The sequence below is a fragment of the Oxyura jamaicensis genome, chromosome 1, assembly GCF_011077185.1.
Source record: "Oxyura jamaicensis isolate SHBP4307 breed ruddy duck chromosome 1, BPBGC_Ojam_1.0, whole genome shotgun sequence".
NCBI lineage: Eukaryota > Metazoa > Chordata > Aves > Anseriformes > Anatidae > Oxyura > Oxyura jamaicensis.
In genome coordinates this window covers 55,949,014-55,971,658 of record NC_048893.1, presented here as the reverse complement: position 1 = coordinate 55,971,658, position 22,645 = coordinate 55,949,014, and the positions used below count along the sequence as shown (strand labels likewise).

Here is a 22,645-nt window from a genome sequence, read left to right as displayed (position 1 = left end):
CAATTCCTGGCAGGCTTTCAGGTCAGTTATATAACAAGTGATATGAGGAAGGTCAAGCTGCCAGTGAAGTCAGCCATTTTTTTTTTCACTGTAGAAGTTGCACTCAAGTCTGTGATGCATTAAGTTGTATTAAAAGAAACCCCTCACTTTAGGGCATTTTGTTACCTTCCCATAGTGAAATAAAAAGGCAAACGTCAGCTTGATTGTGTAAGGAATACAGGAGTATGTGGCTTTGTGTTTTATAGGTTTGGTATGATGCACATCATGTTTTAGCAGATTTAACAGCAGTGCCTGTGGTTACATCTAGGGAAGGATTTGATTAGTGGGGCAAGAACTTTATGGTATTTTGCTGCAATACATTTAGGTTTTCACAACTCTAATTGAAATGTGGAGCAAGGTTAGTTTATTTGTTTCTACGTACTTATGGCTTTCAAGTTCCTTGCAATCTAGGACAACAGGTGAACTATAATTGCAGTGTTCCTCTAACCCCGAAGCCTCCATATATTTTTCAGGTCACCTTTAAGCAGTTGCTTCCACTACTTTGGAGTTCATTGTGCATGTGAATGTTGCTTTTTACAGGGATAAACGTTTAGTGGGGGTGAAGGATAACATGGAAAGGTCTGGGGAAAATAGGTCAGTATTGCAGTCTTCTGTTTTGAGTGTGTGAATTGGGACACAAAGCAAAAATCTACGTGTATATCTATATTTTTGGAGCAGTTAAAAATCTGGGGAGATGCTAATTACTAATGGTGAAATATTAAAAATCAGCACATTGGCTTTGTTAGTGTAGGCAATAGCTGAGCTGCAGTGAACGTAGCTTCTTAAAATGAGAACTTTTTTATTGAAATGTGTACTGGGATTCTTTTTTAAATTGCGTTAGTATTCAAAGGGTCTGAAAGGCTATATTGGCTCTATTGAGTAGGAAATAAGGATTTCATAATCTGGCTTTAGAAAGAAATTCAGGTGTCAAAACTGTTGGTCATAATCTCTTAAAAGTGCTAACACAACAGGTTTGTTGCAATAGAAGGGAACCTGTTCAGAGTACCGGAGATAGAAGGGATTTCTGCAGTTGAACATTGATCTGGACAGTAACTGTGTCCTGTAAGTCTAATTCCTGAGATAACAAGCGTGTGATGTCGTTTGCATTTGAGCTTTTGCCTTATGCGTTGCTTCCTCCTGTGACTTAAATGAAGTAACTTTCTGGGCCTGCTTTGGAAACTTTTTGTGCCTTTGTGGTCCCTGATGGCCAGGAGAGCATTGCCTTTCCTGTTCAGTCACGCATTTTTAACACGTGATTGTAGGTTAGACTCTTGCACAGCCACGAAAAGTGAAAGCTGCAAAATTCTTGCACTGTGAGTTTAAAATGAAAATAAGAAATGTTGGGGAAAAAAATCTGTTTAAGGTCAAACAAGGAAGCTTTGAAGTATGAATACAGGTTGTTACTGATTCTTCAGTGATGGAGATGAAACATCTATGGCATGAGCTACTTAGGAACAACTCCTGTCATGCAAACTTAGATTTTCCATCTGCTATCTTTATCATGTTTGCATTTTAAAAGCTTTGTTAGTACATTTATTGTGATTTGGTGTTTTTCTAGGACAAGTGGTATGCTCTATGTCCAGGTTAGCTTCTGCAGTTTAGATTCCATAACCGTTCAAGTGCTGGAAGACAGACCCCACTGTGTGATGTCTCACTCCAAAGTGTGGAATCCATGGTCTGGGACATGTATTCATCTTACAGTAAAGAGCCTGTGCGTTTCAGCAGTTCTAGAACTTTGTTTTTTTCCTTCATGCAAATGCTAACAGTCTACTTACATTATAGGTAAAGGATAAACTGTGCTGCCTTTGTCTGTCTTGTGGAATATGTCAATGGTGGGAGGAAAAATACAAGTCCTAAGTAAAATGAGGAAGTCAGTTGATTTGCATTTAGTTTGCCCAGTTATTGCAGTAAGTCCCAGGTAACTCTGAAATTAGCTCCAGATCATGCTTAGCTACAACTGAGAGAGGGGCAGAAGAAGCCTCGAACAAACAGAAGTGAGAGGGCAGCCGCTATCAGAAAAATACTGGTGTAACCAAGCAACTCCTCATGTAGGGTTGCTTTGTGCCTTGTATAGTGTGTAAAACATGATCACAGTCTGCACTGTCATGATTTTACCAGGCACTGAAGATGTGTAACACCATGGCGAGCTTATCTCAGTTCTGTAATCTCTATAGTTCTGAAGTGCTGGAGAAGTGCACAGAGAACAGCGGGACTTCAGTTTATAGAGCAGCTGGCATTAAAAATAGTTAATGATTTGTTCTCCGATACATTGAATTCACTGAAGAATAGAGAAATTTTCTTTGCAGTGTTCTCTTTTGAGTTTCCTCTGAGTTAAAATTTTGATTTTTGCCTATGTTTTTTGACTTTTGCTTATAAATTCAGTGGCATCAAATGATTTTTTTTCTTTTCATTTTCCATGTACTTGAGAATAAACAGTTTTTCTAGGAGCATTTTTTTTTGTGTCTAGTCAGGTTACAGTGACTGTTTCTTAAAATAGCTATCATAAAGTAGAAAAAGAGAATAACACAGCTTTTAGCATAGATTGTCTGGTGTTGTTTTCCTTATTCCTCTCATGGGAGAGGCATGACCATAAATTTGTGAACTTTAGACATACATTTAAAATAAAATATTTTACAGAATAATTTTTATCATCCAGGTTTCAGGGGGGGTCTTTGTACAGGGAGGACGCTGCATTTTGGTGGTGGTCTTTGTTTTTGAGTCTTGCTTAGCAGTGAACTCAAAGTTGAAACCATCCAAGTCCTAATGAGGGTGATGAAGCTAAAGGATGTTATCTGAAGCATTTATTTTGTACAGGTTGCCTAGTGATAATTCCTGTGACTTTCTGGCGTTATTTTTCGGTAGATGGCAGGCTTCATAAGATCTGCTTTACTGTACTTTATCTGTTTCTTTCTAGGTAGTGTAGCTGCTTGCTGTTTACTGCTATTATGCATTATATCCCAAATCTCATGAATGCTGTTTCATGTGACATTATAGTTTTTCATTTTCTTTTCTCCAGCATATTCTGTAACTGGTATGACTTGGAAGCATTTTCTGATGTGTATTTTCTTTAGTTCATGACAAAGTTCACGACTGTTATGTTGACAGTTTAGCTTTCATTGTGGTACATTTTTTCCCCTTTTATTCCAAGGCTTTCATAATCTCAGGAGACCCATGCAAAAACTAGTTTTGACCATATAGTCATTGCATTTTTCAGTGAGCAGATCTCTGGTCATTTCTGTATTTGACTGAAGTTTCCTTTCTGTAATCCAGTTGCCAAGAAATTTGCTTATGAGTATTTTATTTCAGCAGTGGTGTTCTTCCAAACCATGAAGAAAGTCCAGGTTTGGTGAGGATGTGGATCTTCATTTCCTCTTCATTACATTTTAGATTTTGCCCCCCTGCATTTTTTTTTTTTTATTATTATTTTTTTTTTCAAATATAACTCCACCAAACATACTTTTTCACTGCCAGCTCTGAGACTTTGTTAGTTTGCCAGAGAAATATTCTTCAATGCTGCATTTACTGAAAGTCTTACCAGAGTTCTCTGCTTCTTCTATAGGAGACAGCACAATAGACCTTGCAGTTTTGGCACTGGAGGTCAGGCTTTCAAACTGAGAAGTGTTACTAGTGATCAGATGCTGCTCTTGCAGCAGCAGCCTTTCTGGGTCTTATGATTTCACATTTATTTTTTTCTACTACTGCATCTTTCTTCCAGAATCCTACCTTTGCAGATGCTCTGGCTGCTGTTGTACTTCTTGTCCAGCACTCAGGTAAAGTTAAAGAAAAAATATCTATTTTTTTTTTTTTTTTTTTGCTATTCTGTTTGAAGAGAATGCGACTTGCAGGCATTTGATCACTAGGTATGGTTTGTTCCCAAGTGAAAGTGTGGGGGAAATTTGAAAAGCTTTTCCACTCAGTTCTGTGTTGTCATCTGTTCCAGTATTCTTCCATCTGAACTCACAAATTTTTAAGAAGACTTAAGGTAAAATAGGCTTTGGAGGGGTTTGGTGCATGGGCTTTGTTTTTCTGTTTGTACTATGAGCTGTGCCTGTCAGAACCTTTTACTAACTCAAGTTTTAATTCAGATGGGCTACATGGTAATGCAAATGCTTGCCTTTTGTTGGACTGTGTTGTCTTTCATTTGAAAGTGTTAATTTCTCATGCCTAACTCCAAAAATTTAACTTGACTGTCTTTTTCCCTTTGCCATAAGGTTAATGGTCATTAACAGCAGCAATAAACAGGAAATTAAGAATTTGTCAGCGTTACTTCCTGGGTTGGGGTTGTACCTCTGTCTGTCCCTGCTTCACTGCTCATGCAGGGTTAAATGTGGCTTAGAAAAGTGTCAGCTTTACCAGTCGTTAATAGAGGTTTTTGTCTTTGGTGCAGATTTAATATCGTTTAGCCCTGTAATTAATGATAACGTTTATTAGCTTTTGCTTGGCAGTAGTGTCGAACCAGCCTGTTTATAGAGAAGATTGCTGCCAAGGATTGGCGCTGGCTGGGGACACATTGTTCACGAGTGGTTGTTGTTCATTTTGACGGCTTCCCATTCTATTTTTTGTCCGCTCCCAATTTTGCATGTTGGCTTGGTACTTTTTGAACTCGGAGCACGGATTAGATTTCACTTAACCTTTTGGTAGTTGCGCGGCTAACTGCAACGTGGAGGAACAGAACCGATCTGCTTCTTGTAAATGCTCAGAGGCTTTATCTGTCTTTGTTGGGAATAAAGTTCAACTGTGAGTTATAAATCTTCCCTCAACCCTTCAGAAGTGAACTAGAATTTCAGTTCCTACTACAACAGTTACATGTAACTAGAAAAGTAGGTCATTGTGGCAGGGAGTAGTCCAAACAGCGACTGGTTGCTGCAGCAACGACCTACTTTAAGAAACTATTTTTGTTGATTCATATTGAAATGTTCTTCTTACAAACGGTATAAGGAAATGATCAGGTTGTGAGCAAGGTGGTAAGGAAAGCTGAAGAGTCTGTACACTTTTATGTTCTTTCCCCCCTCCTTGGTCTTGCCCCTTGACCTTGAAGTTTGGGGATTAAAGCAAATGCCGTTTGTTTTTCTGCAGTTTGACCTCTAAAGGGGAACATCTCTCCTTGCGTGAGGCTCTGCATAGCAATAATACCTACCAGTGGGGATTGAGCCACGGGGCTGGCTCAGAGGCTACAGACGCTCCTCTATCATTTTCATCTATAGAAATAGCTTTATAGCAAAATATATATATATTTCTTTATACTTTCTTAAAAAGAGTATCTATTCTGGATAGCAGTGGTTTGTCTGCTTGGTGTCCTACTGCTCTTGTTGTTAACTGATTTGTCTTCGACCAAGGTTACCCACCCACCTTCAGGAGGGTGGGCTTGGGGTGGCCTGTCCCATGCCCCCCCTTTTTGTCTTCAGGCTTGCTGTGCTCCCTTCTGCATCTTCTGTGTTGCTGTTGAGTCTGATTCTGGCACAAGCAAGCTGGAAAAAATATGCTGATGATCTGGAGAATGTTGTTTTTCAGTTGCCTACCTTTATTCTTTAAATAGCCAAAAAAAAGTCTGTGGTAGTGGTCTTTGGTGATTTCTTCTCTTCTGAAAGGAATGGGTAGACAGGTAATATAAGCAGTTCTTAACGCTTTCATTCTTCAGAAAATCATTTCTGAACTACTCTTACTTCAGGGATGATTGAGCATCACTTCTTACCATGTAGTACAGTTCAGTGGAACACTAATAAGTTAATTTGGATTAATTAAATTTGATTGCTTCGAGTGAGGTGTTTTATGTTGGTCCTTGACCTTGGTGGTGGTCCTGCCCTTCACTGAACTGCTGCTGTTGTGGCAGATGAAGACAGCCTGTTTATCTGGAGGTTACTTGATCTGTGTTTTTTTTTCTCTCCCCAGCTATTATGCCTTGAACCAACTATACTTCAGTTTGTATACCAGGGCTTCCAGTACTGAGCTCGGTGCGTCTTTTTTGTCAGCTTTAGACTCCTGCCTGGGAGTCCCTGGCAGGGTGAGGCCAGCCGCTACCTCCATTACTGCTCACAGGCTAAGGAAGCTGGGACAAGGAACAGTATTTTTGGACTTACACAGCTTCAGAAACAAAGCTGTTTCAGTTATTGGGGATTTTGATTTTTCTTAAAAACATGATTCTTTCTGAATGTATGTTTTTCTTAAAAATGTGAGGAGATTTTTGTTCATTTTTACCTTGTGTTCAGATGTAAGTGGCTAATTTCAGTTTTGAAAGACCACTTCAGAGGCTTTTGGCCTTCTTGGCTCCTGAGAGTAGCAGTGGAAAGTTAGGATGATGCTGAATGTCGGCTCAACATAAGGCCAGCACCAGAGAGATGAAATCCAGTCAGTTTTAATGAACACTTTCAGCAATACCTTCAGATATTTTCTTGTGTTCTAAACTTTATACCAATTTTCACGTATGCTGGTTGATTCAGCGCTGTCCTGAGCTCTCTTCTCTGCATGTAACTGTTTCACATGGGGGAAACCAGGGACCTTGGAATTGTACCACAGGGACCTGCAATTTATACAGTGTAGTTGAGAAATGTTTCTTTCACCCAGTCTCTCTTTTCCTGCTAAAGTTTGAAACTGTGTACAACTTCATTAGCAGTAATTGTAGCCTTAAAAAGATCACTTGAGTATAAAGAAAATAAAAAGTTTTGGTAAGTAAAGGGGAGGCTGTATGGAAAGTGTCCTGAATCAGATTGGAAGACTGTGTCTGGCTAGGGTGTCCTTCTCTCACTTGTTCTTCTGAAATGAGCCATACCTGTTATTTTTTCATGGACAGCGTGGATTGGGGAGAGTAACGTGGCTGAGCTACTTTACTCAGTGACAGGAATAAAAAGCAGGCCAGCCCTGATTTAATTACAAGAAGCAGCTCATTTAAATAAGAGAACATGGATACATTTGAATAAGGAGCTTTAAATTTGTTTAAATGTGAACATATCTGTACTGTCAGGTAACCAAGTTTTGTAATTTGCTTCTAGGTCGTACTTCTCCAGGTCCACATTGCAAATGCATTTGCTTGCTCCTGGGCTCTCTGAATGCATCCAACTAGTTTCTTTCTGGAAAGAGTCAGCATGAGGAATTGAAAGTCAAGTAATAAGGATGTTAATTTAACAGATTGGAATTAGAGGATTAGAGAAAAATAGACGCAGAATGCATATATTAAAGAGTGGAAGACTCTGGGGAAGAGGCTTAAGCTGCAAGCCTGTCAGTTTCTTATCACCAGAAGGCTGACCTTTGTAACCAGCAAGTAATTGGAGATGTTTGTTGCCCGTTAAACAGGAATGAGCTTGGATGAGTAATAGTTGTCCTCTGAGTGTGTAGTTCTGATCCAGATCTTTACCAAGAGTAGCTATGCTATTTGCTGTGAAGAAGGGCTCAAAAAGTAGGAACCAGATACAGGTGGCTGTTTGGAGAATCTGAATGTCTCCTGTATAACACAAAAGCCATGTTCTTCCTTCCTTTGGGGAGTGCTAGCTTTGAGGTGGTAGTTCAGTTGGAAAGAAGCTATTGGTGAATTAGTGTTATGGAAGGAAACGCTAGCATTGTGTCCAGTGTAAGCTAGGTTAGAGTCAAATGCTTTTGTGTCTTAATATAGCGGTGCTGCTTGCTGAAGTTGGCATTTACCCCACTCCATATGGGAGAAGGTCTTTACTACTTAGCTTCAAAGAAAATCCACTGAAAAGGACTCAGCCTGAAGATGTACTGAGATTAAATTTTAAACATTGCTTTCTTCCAATTATTTTTTGAATCTCCTTCTTTCATCCTTTTCCAAAGAGTTCAATTTGTTGTGTTGGTGCTGTTTGTTTTTTTTTTTTTTTTTTAAGATCCTCTTTCTCAGCTTTCTCAGAAATTATGAATATTTCAGCTGTACTTGGACTTGGGTGCATTTTGTTGTCTTCTCCTATCACAACTTTGCTTTGGTTTAAAGATAAGAAGAGTTGTAAATGGCGGAAGAAAAAAGCCAAGCGACGCACATCTTGGTTTGTTTGTGCACAGATCAGCTCGTACTGAGTTACGAAAGGTGCCGAAGTCCTGGATTGCACTGTGAAGGAGCCTTTCTTCCTCCAGTGGCTGCAGAGGAACCTGCAGGAGACTTGTTAGATCCCTCAGGCAGCTCACATCTGGGCCTGTTGTTGAATAATGTAAACTTTTTCCTAATCTTGGGTATAAGCTTAATATCAAACGTAGTATTGTATATCTTCTGGAGAAATGGAAGTTGTGTGCGGTATGCACTGAACCACCGTAATGTAATCAGGCATGCCTCTATGTGACCTTGATTTGGTAATAGGAAAATACTGCTGTGGCCTGCTGCCAAAGGATGCTGTGGAGTGTACATAACACTTAAATCCTGTCTGAGCTTAATCTTCTTATGGTTTCATAAGAATACACTGCTTGTGCTGTCTAAGACGCATTGACTGGTGGCAAACAGGAAAATACCTTGATAAAATGTGAAATATATCAAATTTGAGGTACTTCTCAGTGTCTTACAGGGTTTCAATATTAGATGAAACCTTCCTTCTGATTCCTGTAGCAGCTTATGGAATATGTTTACCGAAGTGATACTGGACTTTCATAACGTCCTGACTGAACTTGGGACAAAATAGAAGATATGTATGAAAGAGAGGCTCGGTCGTGCTCTTCCCATGAATGAAGATAAATGTGCCGTAGTTTATTAATGTGATCACTGCCTAGTGCTGTGAACTGTACTCATTCGAACACAAAAATCTGATGTACAGTGTGTAATATTTTTATTTAATCTAGTCCTTTACTAACTGGGAAAGACAAAGGAGTATCTGATAGCAAAGTTGAAAAAAAATGGAACAGGAAGATAAATCCAGCAGCCATTAGGCTGCTTAAGGTAATTCTGGAAGACAAAGTCTGGGTGGTGATCAAATATCCATAACGCCGCGAGTCTCTTGTTTGACAGTGCTTTTCTTCGTTGGAGAGATTGAGGTTAAGGGCTTGGCTTGAGGAGTAGTGGTTAGGGAGAAGACATTTTAAAAGACTGGTTAAACAGAAACTTGGATTGTAGAAATTTGAGCAGTCATAGGTAAAATATTTATTAATTTAGGAATGAAATGACTTTTTTTTTTTAACTTCTTCCATAGAATGAGGAAGCCTAACAAAATTCCTTTCATGTGTTGTGGTTTTGAAGTCTAAAATTCCTGCCTTGTCTAACAGTTGAATTCCCGCATCTGAATTAGTTCAGGGAAAATTTGAAACTGAAGTTTCTCAATTTGTAATGGTTTAACACCACTGTTCTTGGATGTGAATGACACCTGAAAGTGAAGTCACTGTGTTTCAAGTCCCCTAAATTCCCAGTAACTCTCCTCACTTTGTACTGCCAAGGATGGTTTTATGGGGTTACAATTTCTGTTTTTTTATTGTTCCTAAAAAAAACCTCCCAGAAGATAAAACTGTGGCCTTTAAAAAGCATGTCTAAAACTATCCCTCCTGCAAGTGTCCTGAAGAAAAATGCTACCACTTTAACAGACTGCTACTGACTTCCTACAATCTGTTTTATTATAATCTGTTAAAATTACGGTCTCTATCATGTGAACCAGCTTCTGTCAGTCCCTCTTCTGGTGCAGAGGTTTAATTCAGCCATCAGACCCCCATCAACCTTCATGTGGTTGGCAGCAGGGAAGTCTGTGAGGTTTTCTTGGAGCTAAGATTTTATGTAAGAGTCTTGTAAGGAATACAGTCTTCAGAAGTGTCCGTGAAACTTCTAAATATCCTTGACATAATTAAACGACCCTGAGAAAATGTGTGTAATGAAGTTTTAGAATGGTGTTGAAGACGGTTGTGTTTCTCATACTTGTAAGTACTTTGGCATCTTACCTAGGTTACAATAATAGTCTTTTGTCTCTTTCTGTCACATGTCACACGTGTACCTTGTACAGATTGCTACTGTGAAATGAATGGTGAGCTTTCCTTCCTCTGGTTTCTCCAAGGGAGGTTGAAGACCAGATGCAGAATCCTGGGCTGATGCCCTTACCTGATAAAATAATCCACGCATCCTTTTTTGCCTTTTTAATGAAGCCATGTTGTGCACTTTGTATTTGTTCAAGGTAAAGAAGAAAGAGCTTTCTTATTTTGATTTAGGTTGAGAGAAAAAAAGGTGTTTTAGATTGCAGACTCAGAAACATGACCCCTTACTATAAAGGGAGATTTAAATAGCTCATAATTGCCGCACTTTGGGGAAAAAGTATAATAGAGTTCAAGCCTAGCTGTTACTTCATAGCTACTGTGAAGAAACTTTGCTCCAGGAGTTCATATACTGAAGAAAGATTACTTTTAATGAGGTGGGGGTTCCTATTTAGGGTCAGTTCACAGACTAATTTTCAAGTGTGTTAAGCTGAGGGAGAGTACACGGTTTTGATGTGTTTTTTTTTGTGTGTGTGTGTGTGTGTGTGTGAGAAAGCTCAAAAATTCAGCACTTTAGCCCAGACACAGCAGCTCCTTATTATGTTTTGTTGCCTGCAAGTGGGGAAAGTGTCTGCGTGTTCCTGTTGGGCAGTAAGCACCCGTGCATGGAGCTAGTCCTTCAGAGCTATTCTCATCCCAAATCATGTGTTAGCAGTCAAAGGGAAACTTCGGAAAGCCAGTTTTATAACACCCTTCTCTTCTGGATTACGTAATAATTCACTGTGACGGGGCGCTGAACTCTGAGAATTACTATTTTATCCTTTTTCTATCAGTTTGCTTAGTGTGTGGGGGGTACGTGTGCATGTTGTGGATATCTTATTACTCCTCCCCTGACATACGTGTGTATGTTACAGATGGCTCATTAACTTGATAAGACAGGCATTGTAATGCCAGGCCAAAACGAGAGAAAGTCCTGGATTCAGAAGTTGTCCCAGGGAGTTAGTAGGATTAAAAATCTCCTTTCCCAAAGGCACATGTTAACATGTTGGAGGAATGCAGGAATTCTGGAAGGTAGAATTTCCTCAAGTTCAATGTGCTTTGTCTGGATACAGCTAAAACTAGCTGGTAATAAGCATGCATCTGACCGAGTTGCTGTGCTGCAAGTTTTCAAGGTCCTCATGAGAAAGAGGAGGTGAACACTTTGGTTATGGCAAGTTGCTGGTTCAGCTGAATGTCTTGGTGGTGGCTCTATCTAGAAGTGGTGGTTTAAGAAGGCTCGTTTCTAGCTGAGCAAGGCAAATCTGTATGAAGGATTTTTTTGGACAAATTTTGTTCCCATTTTAATGAGAAAATGCCTTTAGATGCGGTATTGCACAAATCCAGATGGTGAAAATGAAATTGAGGAGTTCCATTATTTGCAGCACTTCTTGTTGGGCACATCTGGTCCAGCTGAAAGGTTCAAATGGGCTTAATAAATGGCAGGTTTATTCTGAGTAATCACTTGTTGTAAGCTCGATCCATGTTCTGAAATTCAAAAGCAGTGTTCTTTTGCATTGTTGTTACTGCAAATGCCACAGGGTCGCTAGGGTTTAATTTGGTTTTTATCTCTGAACAATGTGCTTTCAGTGACAGTCATTGCCCAAGCTGGGATTCGGCTGGGTTTTGTTCTGTTTTTGTTCGGCTGGGGGGAGATGGTTGGTTTTGTGAAGCTCTTCCCCACGCCCCCCCTCAGCTCTCCCACTCTCTGCCTACGTATATTTAACAATTTGAGTCTAGACCATTGTTTTTTTTTAAATACATATTTTATGGAGATGGAAATGCAGGAGTGTGGTAAGAGATAGTTGAGAGGTAACAGGACGCATGGGGAACCAACAAAATAGAGATTAACCAGTATTAAGGGCAAGTTTAGGGACTTTGGATGTGAATTGAAGACTGGGTCAGTGCATGTAATCTTCTTGAATAGGATTTGGTGCCAGGTCCAGACTAGAAGTTGTATGCTGTGATCAGTTAGGAGGAAAACACTGAGAAAATCAAGGGAACTGAGATGCAGATAGGAAAAAACTAATAATTTCCTGAGAGGCCAGTTTTTGCTTTGGAATAGTTATGAACATTTCATATGAGCAGTTTCTCTGAATACCTTTTCCCTTTATTCTGTGATTTGAAGCTTAACATAAACAAAACCAAATCTTTGCTGTACTGTTCCAAAGTCATCTAGGACGCTATTGCAGTTTGTCTCTATAGAGAGTGATTTGTGAAGTTTTTTTTTTGAACACACCTGTCCCTTGGGAGCAAGATGGAGGTGGGTGAGAGTAACGAGGACCGTGATTTCAGGTTTAAAACAAAAATAAATGAAGCTGTACTTTACCAAGTTGATGTGGAAGTGACTTTGCTCTATGAATTTAGGGCCCAAATTCTCTTTAATAGAAGCAGGTATGACTGTAGGTTTGGTTGTAGTGCTGAAATGGCTACTGCATGGTTTCTGACTAGATATGCAGAAGTTTTTTAGATACAGCATAGTTTACTCCATGGTCTCACTACCCTGCTGTTGTTTCAATCCAAAATTTAGCACAGTGAGAGAATTAGGTGTTTTGGCTTCATCCCAGTCCATAGCATTGCTTTGGTAGGGGTGGTGACCCCTGGTGCAGGAGCCTCTCCTCCTTCCCCTCATTGGGTGTTGCTTTTGGTTGGTGGTGGGGAACCTGATGGCATGGGTGCACAGAGCTTAGTGACTGCCCTGGCCAGCTCAAGCTTTGGAGAACACCACCAACATTATAAGCAGGAAAGCCCAGCAGAGGGTTTGAGCAGCTCCTGATGAAAACTTTGCCTTTACTGTAGAAATAATGTGGGTGAACCACCTGCTATGCTAGCAAGGAGTCTGGGGTAAGGACACTCACCTGGGCACCCACATCATCTCTCTTCCTAGGTGGACTTCTCCTGTTTCTTCGCCTTCTCCCCACTTTTTTTTGGTCTTCCCCAAGACAACCTCCACTGCCATTACCTTCAGTTACTGACCCCACCAATAATTCTTTGTGCACATGAGCCTGTCTCAACATCCCTTCTGCAACTGCCTGTTCCCCTTGAACACTTGCAGACTTGCACCTCATTCCCTCCCTGTTCCTTTTCTGTTTGCTGGTTTGTTCGTTAAAAATTCTGGTGAAGTTATAGCCAACGTGTGTGGCACTCCTTGTTACAAAGAGGGCTATTTTTAGAAATGAAGGCCAAAGGGTTAGTCATGACCATCTAGTGCTCTGGCAATGCTGTTTTTAGAAACAGTTTGGGCTGCTGTGTTGTAAGGGGGCCTTGGATTAAGTTTCATAGCAGTATGCCAACAGCTTGATTGTCTGCTTTTTTTTGCTGTGGTGTGCTTTTTTTTTTTTTTTTTTAGGGTGAAAAGGCACTTCTTGCTTTGGTTAAGGCTCGAGTATGTTTTAGACTATTCCAGAACTGAATAGCGTTGAAGTAAAAACTTAAATGAGTTTGGGTTCTTTGAATCACATGCCACTGGATATATTTAAGCTGTTGGACTACTGCAAGCTAAGTGTAGTTAGGATGTGAACGTGCATGCATGCGTCACCAAAATCTGCATTAAATAGTGAAGATCTAATAATCTTTGTTGGGTTGTTCCTCATAGTTCCCTTCTTCTATTGTAAAATTGTCTGGTCTACCTCAGAAAGTAAATGTTTCTTTCCACTTCTTTGCAGGTTTCTGCTTCAGTGTCTTGAGGATCTTGATGCCAATCTACGGAAACTGAATTCACGCCTCTTTGTTATTCGTGGACAGCCAGCAGATGTTTTCCCCAGACTTTTTAAGGTAAATGCTAGAAATGCACACAAGTAACATAGAGGGTTTTTTCACCTTGCAGTTGGTTTGTCTATAAATATAACTGCTAAACCCATTTCAGCTAGGAATATTTGTTGTATGAGCATGCCTCGATGCAAGTTGCTATCTATGCAAACACTCAACATACTGCTGCAATTTCTCTTTCAGGTGTCTTTATTAATATTTGGATTTTGCACCCCCTCTAAGGTGCATACCACCAACTACACTGGCTTCCTCTTAGACCTCACAGTTTTTGTTCTTTTTCTCTCCAGAAATACAACTAATTTCTAATGGATTCCTAACTGTAGGTGCTAAATATTACCAAGTTTTCCTTTCCAAGCTTCCTTTAAAATACAGAAACGTAGTTTTGTGCACATGAATACAGCTTCAAAGGCTGACCTGTAAGAGCTGTGCTTTATTTAGGCCAGTTCTCTGGTGTGGTTACTTTTTGGCAATTAAAAGTGGTTCAATAAATTTGTGGTAATAGGCTTACTTTTTAAAAAAATTGGCAGTGTTGTCTGTTCAATTTGTAAGCATTGTTCTTGCCTACTTTCTATGTATTTGGCTGAGCATTTTTCTGAAGAAGAGTATACGTAACTTGCAGTTGCTCTTGGTGTAGAGAATGGTGAAGTTGAACTTAATTGAAAATTCTCAACTTTAATTTGGTCAGATGCCTGTTCTTCACAGACTATTTAATAGTATCAAAAAGCAATTTACAATTAAAGAAGTTTTAGGCTTATGCAGGAAAGGGTCTTACTACTGAACAAGTTAAAACTGAAGGATTGCTACTGATATTAATTCATCTTACCTGGATAATAGTGTATCTGAGATAACAATACTATAATGGGATAGTAAAAATGAACATTTTGCAAATTGTTTTTCAAAGCTTTAAGGGATGACTGAGTTGAGGAGAAAAGCAAATACTGTTTTTTTTTCCAAAGAGACCATCTACTTGGTAAGTTTAATTCTCAAGTCAGCAACACCAAGCTATTAAAACTAACTAACTAAATAAATAAATGGTCTTCACTCTCATCCTTTAATTGTGCTACCTGCCTGATACTCTAGCTGCTCTTTGCTGGTTTCCACTCAGTGAAGAACTACTTGCAGGAGCATTGGGATGTTAGTTGCTGCTTGCAGCAGCACCTGGATATTCAAGGTGGTCAAGGTGGTACCTTATTGACATATTTTATTTGACTGAATTTATTAGGGACAAAGATCTTGATGCTTTGTGTGTAGCTTCTAAGTTTGAGACACCGATGAGAAGTTTACTTACGTTGTTCAGTGGCCACTTTGACAGCTGCTGTTTTAGGTCTTTTTACCAGGCTGTTTTTCTATGCTTAATGGCATCAGAGTGCTGCGTTTTCAGAACATTATTTAACTGCTGAGAAGGAAATGAGAACAACTTGCCATACAAATAGTATTCAAAGAATGTTCACATCTGTTTGTCTTCTGGTTCCTCAAATTGCCAAGAATTGTCCTTATTGTATGTAAGTTTCCTCATTGTGCAAAGAACACACACAGATTTTTTTTTTTTGCCTGAAAGAGGATAACTTCAAGCAAATAATGGTAGGACGTGGTGGAACTTCTGTAAACCCTTGTGTCAGAATTCCCAGCATAGATGCTGGTTTCTGTGTGGGGGATGAATATTTCACAGTTGTTTCTTGATAGATCTCTCCTCTTCACAGGCTGAAGAACAATTCGTTCAAAAGACAGAGCACTGATCTAAATTTATCTTTGCAAAAGACCTCAAGGACTCCGAGGACTTTTCATAGAGATAAATAATTGTTTGCTTTTGTCTTTCCCACCCACTTAGCTCCTCAGTGGAGCTTTGCACCCCTTACGTCTCTGAATTCAGCGTCATCTGTTTTCAGCAGTACTAGCTAATAGTGCTGCTGATAGCAGCAGTAGCTTGTCATCTTCTGGAGATGTGCAAAGAGACAGTATTTTTACCAGTGATTTTTTGCAGGTCTTTGCAAAATTATTTTCGATTTATTTTGTTAAAGTAACTTGAGAAAGGTGGTTCCATCTGACTGCAGAGATGCAACTTCCATTAGTAGCAGACACCTTCTTCGTACCTGTTGGTTAATTTGAACCAGTCAAATTTTAGTTGGTTCTTGCGTTATTCTCTTCAATTTGTCCCAGCCTGTTTTGTATCTTTGGTGCTTTGGGGCTGGCTTGATGAAGAAAACAGAATTGGGTCAATCTGTAATTCTTTAAATGTATCAGTGTTGCTAAAAGCATCCATCATGCAGGGCAGTACACGCAGAGTGACTTGTGTCCTTGGTTTAAGTGCCTGGCTCATGCTAACGTGATCTGGGTGTGATCATATCACATCACACTTGTGTCAAAGTTCCTTGGCTCCTTGTGTGATGTGGCTCTGCTCCCTGGACACAATTTTCATGGCTTCCTTTTCAATGTGCCAGAAGAAAGAAAGAAAGTCAGGGAAAAAATGCTGCAAATGGTCGGATAGTGGTTTTACACAACAAAATGAAAAATGAATGTTGCGTAAAGGTGTGGGAGGTTGCTAAAGGGTTCAGGGCCTGCTGGGTCATTGTTGGCAGACTTTGGGGTGGAAGGAGCCAAGCACTCCGTAGGGTGGTTGGATAGACCACCAGGATTGTACCTGGGCCTCATCTAGGAGAGAGCTAGAGGGTCCAGAAGTGAAGCAGCACCCTGGGTGAGCAGCGTCGAGTACCCTTGTCTCTTTGGTGTAAATCCAGTTGTCTGAAATACTCTGGCTGGTAGGTTTAAATCATCTGATTAAGAGGTCTAGGATTAGAAAAGTGTTTCTCTGAGTTTGATTGGCAGGGTGGCTTTCTAGGATCATTTGTGCATTATCACCTTACCAGTTTCCTGCTGTTACAATAAACCACAGTCACTAGTGAAGCCTTCCTTCAGTTCTTTTCCCTCATCTGTTACTGCTGGCTTGGTATCGGCATCTGTGGGTAAAATTAAATGGCCTGTGACATCAAGGATGTTAGACTTGATGGCATCCTCTTTTTAAGAGATAGATGTCTGAACTTTAATTGAGAATTGGAAGACTTTCCTTTCTGGTTGGTGGAGCTTGGGGACTTGGAAGAAGGGAAAATGTATGGTGGTGTCTGGTTTTGGAGATGGGGGGAAGTAGTTGCTGCTCCACTGCACTCCCCTTTTTCTGGGAAGAATCTGGTTACCTCTGAATTAGTTTCTCCAAAAACTTCAGCTCTGCTGTTAAAGCTGACAGGCACATGTGAAAAGCTTTTCTGCAGAGCAATGTACTGTTGCAGGAAAATGTCCAGAAGGCAGCCCGTGTCATATTTCCCTTCTGTTATGCCTCTTAATGTATATGGATCCTGAATTCAGAGCTGAGCTTTCGTAACTTTCATAGAAGTGTAATGGGATGGATCAATAGAGGCTTCTTTGTGCATGATTCCTATCCAGATGCCAAAATGTTTGGCTTTATTTTCGTGAGTTTGGGTGTTTAAATCTATTTTGTGCCTCTGTGTATTTCTGCCAGCTATCCCCAGAGGGTAGCTGTGTTGCATCCTGTCCTTCCCATTCTCCTTTCCCTCCCCCTTCATCAAGCAGCTGACTTGCTGAAGGACCATGTATTTATTTTGTGTTTCAGGAATGGAACATTGCAAAACTTTCAATTGAATATGACTCTGAACCATTTGGGAAGGAGAGAGATGCAGCAATTAAGAAGCTGGCTAGTGAAGCTGGAGTGGAGGTCATTGTTCGAATTTCTCATACACTATATGACCTAGACAAGTAAGTTACCATTATCTCTGGTCTTATAAAGAAAAAAGGTATGACTTTTATGCAGTATTTGCTTAGTGTGTGTTACTTTCTGTGCAGAGTGCTTTGTGGTTAGGAAGGCTACAAATTAGTTTTATGTTTCTCTTATCCATTCATCTGTCCATGCAAATTTTATTACGTAATGAGCAGAGTTTTGGAACTCCAAAATTGATGCAGAAAACTGAATTGCAGTTTTGATTTTGGGGTTATTTTGAAAATAACGGTTAATTATCCGACTTCAGAGTGAAGTGCTTCATATACCTTTAACTTCTCACAACTGGTGTCTGCTTTTGTTTAGTTAGTTATTTTGTTAGTTTAGATTGTTCTGTCTTTGTCACTTGCTTGTACGCAAGTTAGCAGCAAGTTCTTAATTTTTGAAGAACTGTTTCCTCTCAGTTACGTATCCGATAACTAGTTGGGGGTTGTGTGATATCCCTGTGTTGCATTACCTAATGTGTTGTTTATAGTTTTCCAGAGATCTATTTAAATGGATTAGTATTAGCTCCCCATTATAGAAACATAATCTGCAAACTGTTCAAAAGTATGACTTGGCTTCTCTTAACATTGAGCAATTTATTGTGGTAGATGCCAGTTTGAATCTGTTAGAAGCCACGTGTATGAGAGGCAGCTAGACATAGGAGAGGACAGGGAATTCTTCCACTGTTTTTAAGTTGAAAATTCTCCCTCTCCCCCAATGCCCTCTCCCCTCACACCTGAAGCTTTCTTGTTTCCAAAATTGCAGATGTATTTAAAGATTGACAAAGCAGAATATGCAAACTGCTCTGTTTTCAATACCAGAATAGAAAAATACATTTTTATGCAAATAGCATAATCTTTATAAAGATGCACCCAACCCACCTATGTAGCTGTGGTCTTTCATCTGCTCTGTTTTCGTTGCCTCAAGCTGTCTGTATCCATTACAGAGGGACTTTCCTCAACCCAGGAGTTACAAATAATTGATTTGGTTATTAAGGGTTTATTTATATGTCTCCCTGTTGGAGGGGAAAAGGGTGGTGGAAAGTTAAGGTTGAAACTGTCTGAATTACCACGTGTATCTGTTGTTCTTTACAGCATGCTAGAGGCAGATAAAAATATTTCTTCTCCACATGTGTATAGGTGTATATATTTTATACAATTTGTGCAATAAATTTATATAAATTATATAAATGTATATATTTTTACAATGCATTGTAATATGCAGTTGTTTGATATACCTCTTTTTCTTTCCTTTTTTTTTTTTTTTTTTTTTTTTTAATTCCAGAATCATAGAATTAAACGGAGGACAGCCGCCTCTTACTTACAAGCGATTCCAGACTCTAATTAGTAGAATGGAACCGCTGGAGATGCCAGTGGAGACCATAACCCCCGAAGTAATGGAAAAATGTACTACTCCAGTTTCTGATGACCATGACGAGAAATACGGTGTCCCATCACTTGAAGAGCTAGGTATGTCTGGAGACTGTGCGACAAGAAAGATGTAATCTACCACTGAAAGCGTCATACTTAGAAATAACCATATGAGAGAGGGTCTGTTTATGGTTAATTGTTAAACTGATGCTAATTATGACATACAAATAGAACAAAGAAAGGGATAACGAGCTCTTTACATCTTAAGCGTTGCTTTTTAATGGTATATCAGATAAATCAAAGTAAACTAGGTACTGCTTAGCTTCCTGCAGCATAGCCATTCTGATGATACCAAATCATCATCAACATACTGATAATCTTTAATACTTCACTTGGTATTAAATGTATTTGGTATCCTTGTGCTTTGTGTCACTGGTTTGACCCTTTACAGTTACAGCTCTTGTCTTATAAAGCCAAAAAAGATCACAATAAAGCATGTAATTTAAAAGCTTCTAAAAAATCTCTTGTTTCCGTAAATTTTAAGAAATACTACTAAGCTATAATGTTTTCATTTCCTATCAGCTCCCCACTTGAAAAGCAAACAAATGTGGTATGACTACCAAATCCCTAACAAAAGTGTCCAGACAGATTTTGGCTATGCTCTTGCAGCTCTGTCTAGTCCGTTTGAATTCCCTTACAACAGACCTTGCTTGTAAACCCTTTTTAAGAAAGGAACGTCTCACTAAACTGTATGCGGACATGTTATCACATGTACCTGGTGAACAGTCTTTGGAAGGGGAAAAGAGGGGAAAAAAGTCTTACCTTTTCATCTTTCTTCTGCAACAGAAGGACTTATTTATCATCAAATTTACCATAATCCCAATCCATGTTTATGTCCAGGTTTAATGAAACAAGTGTATTAGTTCTGAAGATAGCGTGCCTGCTTTTAATGCAATGCAAAAAGTTTTCAAGCATTCTGTAAATCATGATAACAATTCTTGCTCCTTAGTAGTATGCAAGAAAGTGAAACTTGTGGTTTAGCCCACATATTGCAGTGCTGGAAATGTAAAAGTAATTTGGAAAATGAAAGAAAGTTTTATTTCTTTGTGCCCAAACAAAAGTGGAATTAAAAAAAGGTAATTCAGTATTAAGCTTGATAATGGAATATAAAAACTGCCTTTTTCTGCAAGTTAGAGATGTTGAATGGGCTTTGATAGGACTTGATGGCGTACTGTTACAAAACTTGTACTTTGCCACATGTCCAACTTAAGGCTATTCTCAAGGTATAATAAAATGTCACCGAGTATCAATATGCTAGAATTTTATTGCCCTGCAGTAGAGGCAAACAAGGAATTTCATTGTTTTAATTTGTTTTTCAGGTTTTGACACAGATGGTCTGCCTTCTGCAGTATGGCCTGGGGGAGAAACAGAAGCTCTCACACGACTGGAAAGACATTTAGAACGAAAGGTATGTTTCAAATCATTGCAAATATGACATACCTGGAAAACATAGTTGCCCTTTGCAATGAAATGTAAAAGGAATTGGGCAAGTTGTTTAAAAAACAAACAAACAAAAGCAAACCTGTACTCAAGGCCTTTACATACTAATGCAAATCAAGTTGCTGTTTCATAGTTTTAAAAAGTAAGTCGTCTCTTGATTTAAATTTCGGAGAAAGTCTGTTATTTCGTATTTTGAAAAATTGAACCACTTTTTCTTTGGAAGTTACTTTACCTGAAACATAGCTCTTTTGAAAGGGGATTCCTCTGACATCTAATGTACTGTTAGTTATCTTGGCTTGGTTTTCTTTATATTTAAAGAAGGGATAGGTAGTTCTGGGAAACGGCTCATGTCTTCTGCATTGGGGTGAATTATCTTCTAGAGGTTCAACTCATTCAAGAGGAACCCCTTGAATGTTTGATTGCTTTATCTTTGATCTAATATAATGTGATAATCTGTCCAGTGTCTGAATTCTTTTATAAGCAGTGTATAATTTCTCTCTTCATGATGGCTTTTTGCTACCTACTCTTTAGACTGATTGGCGTATTTTTTTTTCCTTTTTTATTTTTTTTATTTTTTAAGGCTTGGGTGGCAAACTTTGAAAGACCACGAATGAATGCAAATTCCCTTCTGGCAAGCCCTACTGGGCTTAGTCCCTACCTCCGCTTTGGCTGTTTGTCTTGTCGTCTCTTTTATTTCAAGCTAACGGACCTGTACAAAAAGGTATGATTTCTACATGGACAACTACACATTCATAGATTTATTGATTTATTTTTTCCTTACCTTCTCCTAATAAAATGTTTTCCTTTTTAATGCTGATCTTCAGGTAAAAAAGAACAGCTCCCCTCCCCTCTCCCTCTATGGCCAGCTGTTATGGCGTGAATTTTTCTACACAGCGGCGACTAACAATCCACGGTTTGATAAAATGGAGGGGAATCCTATCTGTGTTCAAATTCCATGGGATAAAAATCCCGAGGCTTTGGCCAAGTGGGCAGAAGGCAGGACAGGTTTTCCTTGGATTGATGCAATTATGACGCAGCTTCGTCAAGAAGGCTGGATTCACCATTTAGCGCGGCATGCTGTGGCATGCTTTTTGACTCGAGGTGACCTCTGGATTAGCTGGGAAGAAGGAATGAAGGTATTGTTTCTCTTTCTTGAATTTTAACATTGAAGCCTCAGATACACTATACAGTAATGATATCCACAAAATCACTAAGCTGAATATGAAGCCTTAAACTGCGGACAAAATTAATCAGTTCTGATCAAACCAGTGGCAAAGAAGTTTTTGCCTACTGAGTACACCCTTATATTAGAGTTTTTTGTGCAATCAGAATAGGTCTGCAATTCTTCTAAATTTGAGATTTCTTCCGAAGTCCTGACAAGTAAGTATGGCTTACTCCTGTAACTGCAACTTCTTTCCAGTTGTATTGCATGCGCAGTTTCTGTTCACATCTTGTTTGCTTCCCTGCCAAGGAAGAACACATGAATTAAAGGGGTAAAAATAATAGCTGAGTGTCCTTTCAGATACTTCTGGCCATTCACCTAATGTTAGAAGTTTAAGTATAGGCAAGTGATTTCATTGTAGTTTCAGTGCGGTTAATTTCCATGTAAGTGTCCAGGAGATGTTGAAGTTCAAAGTGCAAATGTCAGTCTTCTGAAGAAAAGGATGGAGTCATTTCATCTTAGCATTTGAATCAGTTTTACATTTTTAGAAGGATGGCATTTTTTTTTTTTTTACTAAATGATAATAATACAAAATAGTTCTTTGTTTTTGAAGTTTAAAAAATAATTTACTTGCTATCAGGATTTTAACTTCACATTTATGTATGTACGTAATCTTATGAAATTTCACCTTGCTTAACAGATCTGCTGCAAGTAAACATGTTTCATTTAAAATAAATAAGTCTCGGTTACACAACAACGTAAGCTGTCTTAGGAATTTTACTCCTGCAGTTCCTAGATACAGACATTGAAGATAAACATGCATAGGTAATTCAGCCAAATGAGAAAACTGTATTACAGATGAGTGCCAACTTTTTCTTGCTCTTGAAATAATGCAGATGTTTGGGGGGGCAGACTTGTGCAGTGGAAGGATGTTTAGTTAATATGTCCCTAGCTAGCAAAACTTAATCTGGCTTTCCAAGGAAATGTTATTCCCAAAGTCTTATTACATGGCAGCATCTAGTGGAATAGTTGTGTGCTAACATTCAGCGTTCAGCTGAAGATCTTATGTTATAGGTTGCTTACTTAAAAAAAAAAAAAAAAAAAAAAAAAAAAAAAAAAAAAAAA

The 22,645-nt window shown here is 39.0% G+C and overlaps 1 protein-coding gene across 1 annotated transcript in view; it reads left to right on the top strand.

Annotated features, from left to right (window-relative positions):
• CRY1 (cryptochrome circadian regulator 1) overlaps positions 1-22,645 on the top strand; it is a 36,021-nt gene that overhangs the window by 5,989 nt on the left and 7,387 nt on the right. The window contains exons 2-7 of the mRNA XM_035340816.1: positions 13,617-13,725; positions 17,342-17,484; positions 18,773-18,957; positions 20,238-20,326; positions 20,939-21,079; positions 21,183-21,494. Of these exons, the coding sequence (XP_035196707.1) occupies positions 13,617-13,725; positions 17,342-17,484; positions 18,773-18,957; positions 20,238-20,326; positions 20,939-21,079; positions 21,183-21,494 (979 nt within the window). The remainder of the gene's footprint in view (positions 1-13,616; positions 13,726-17,341; positions 17,485-18,772; positions 18,958-20,237; positions 20,327-20,938; positions 21,080-21,182; positions 21,495-22,645) is intronic.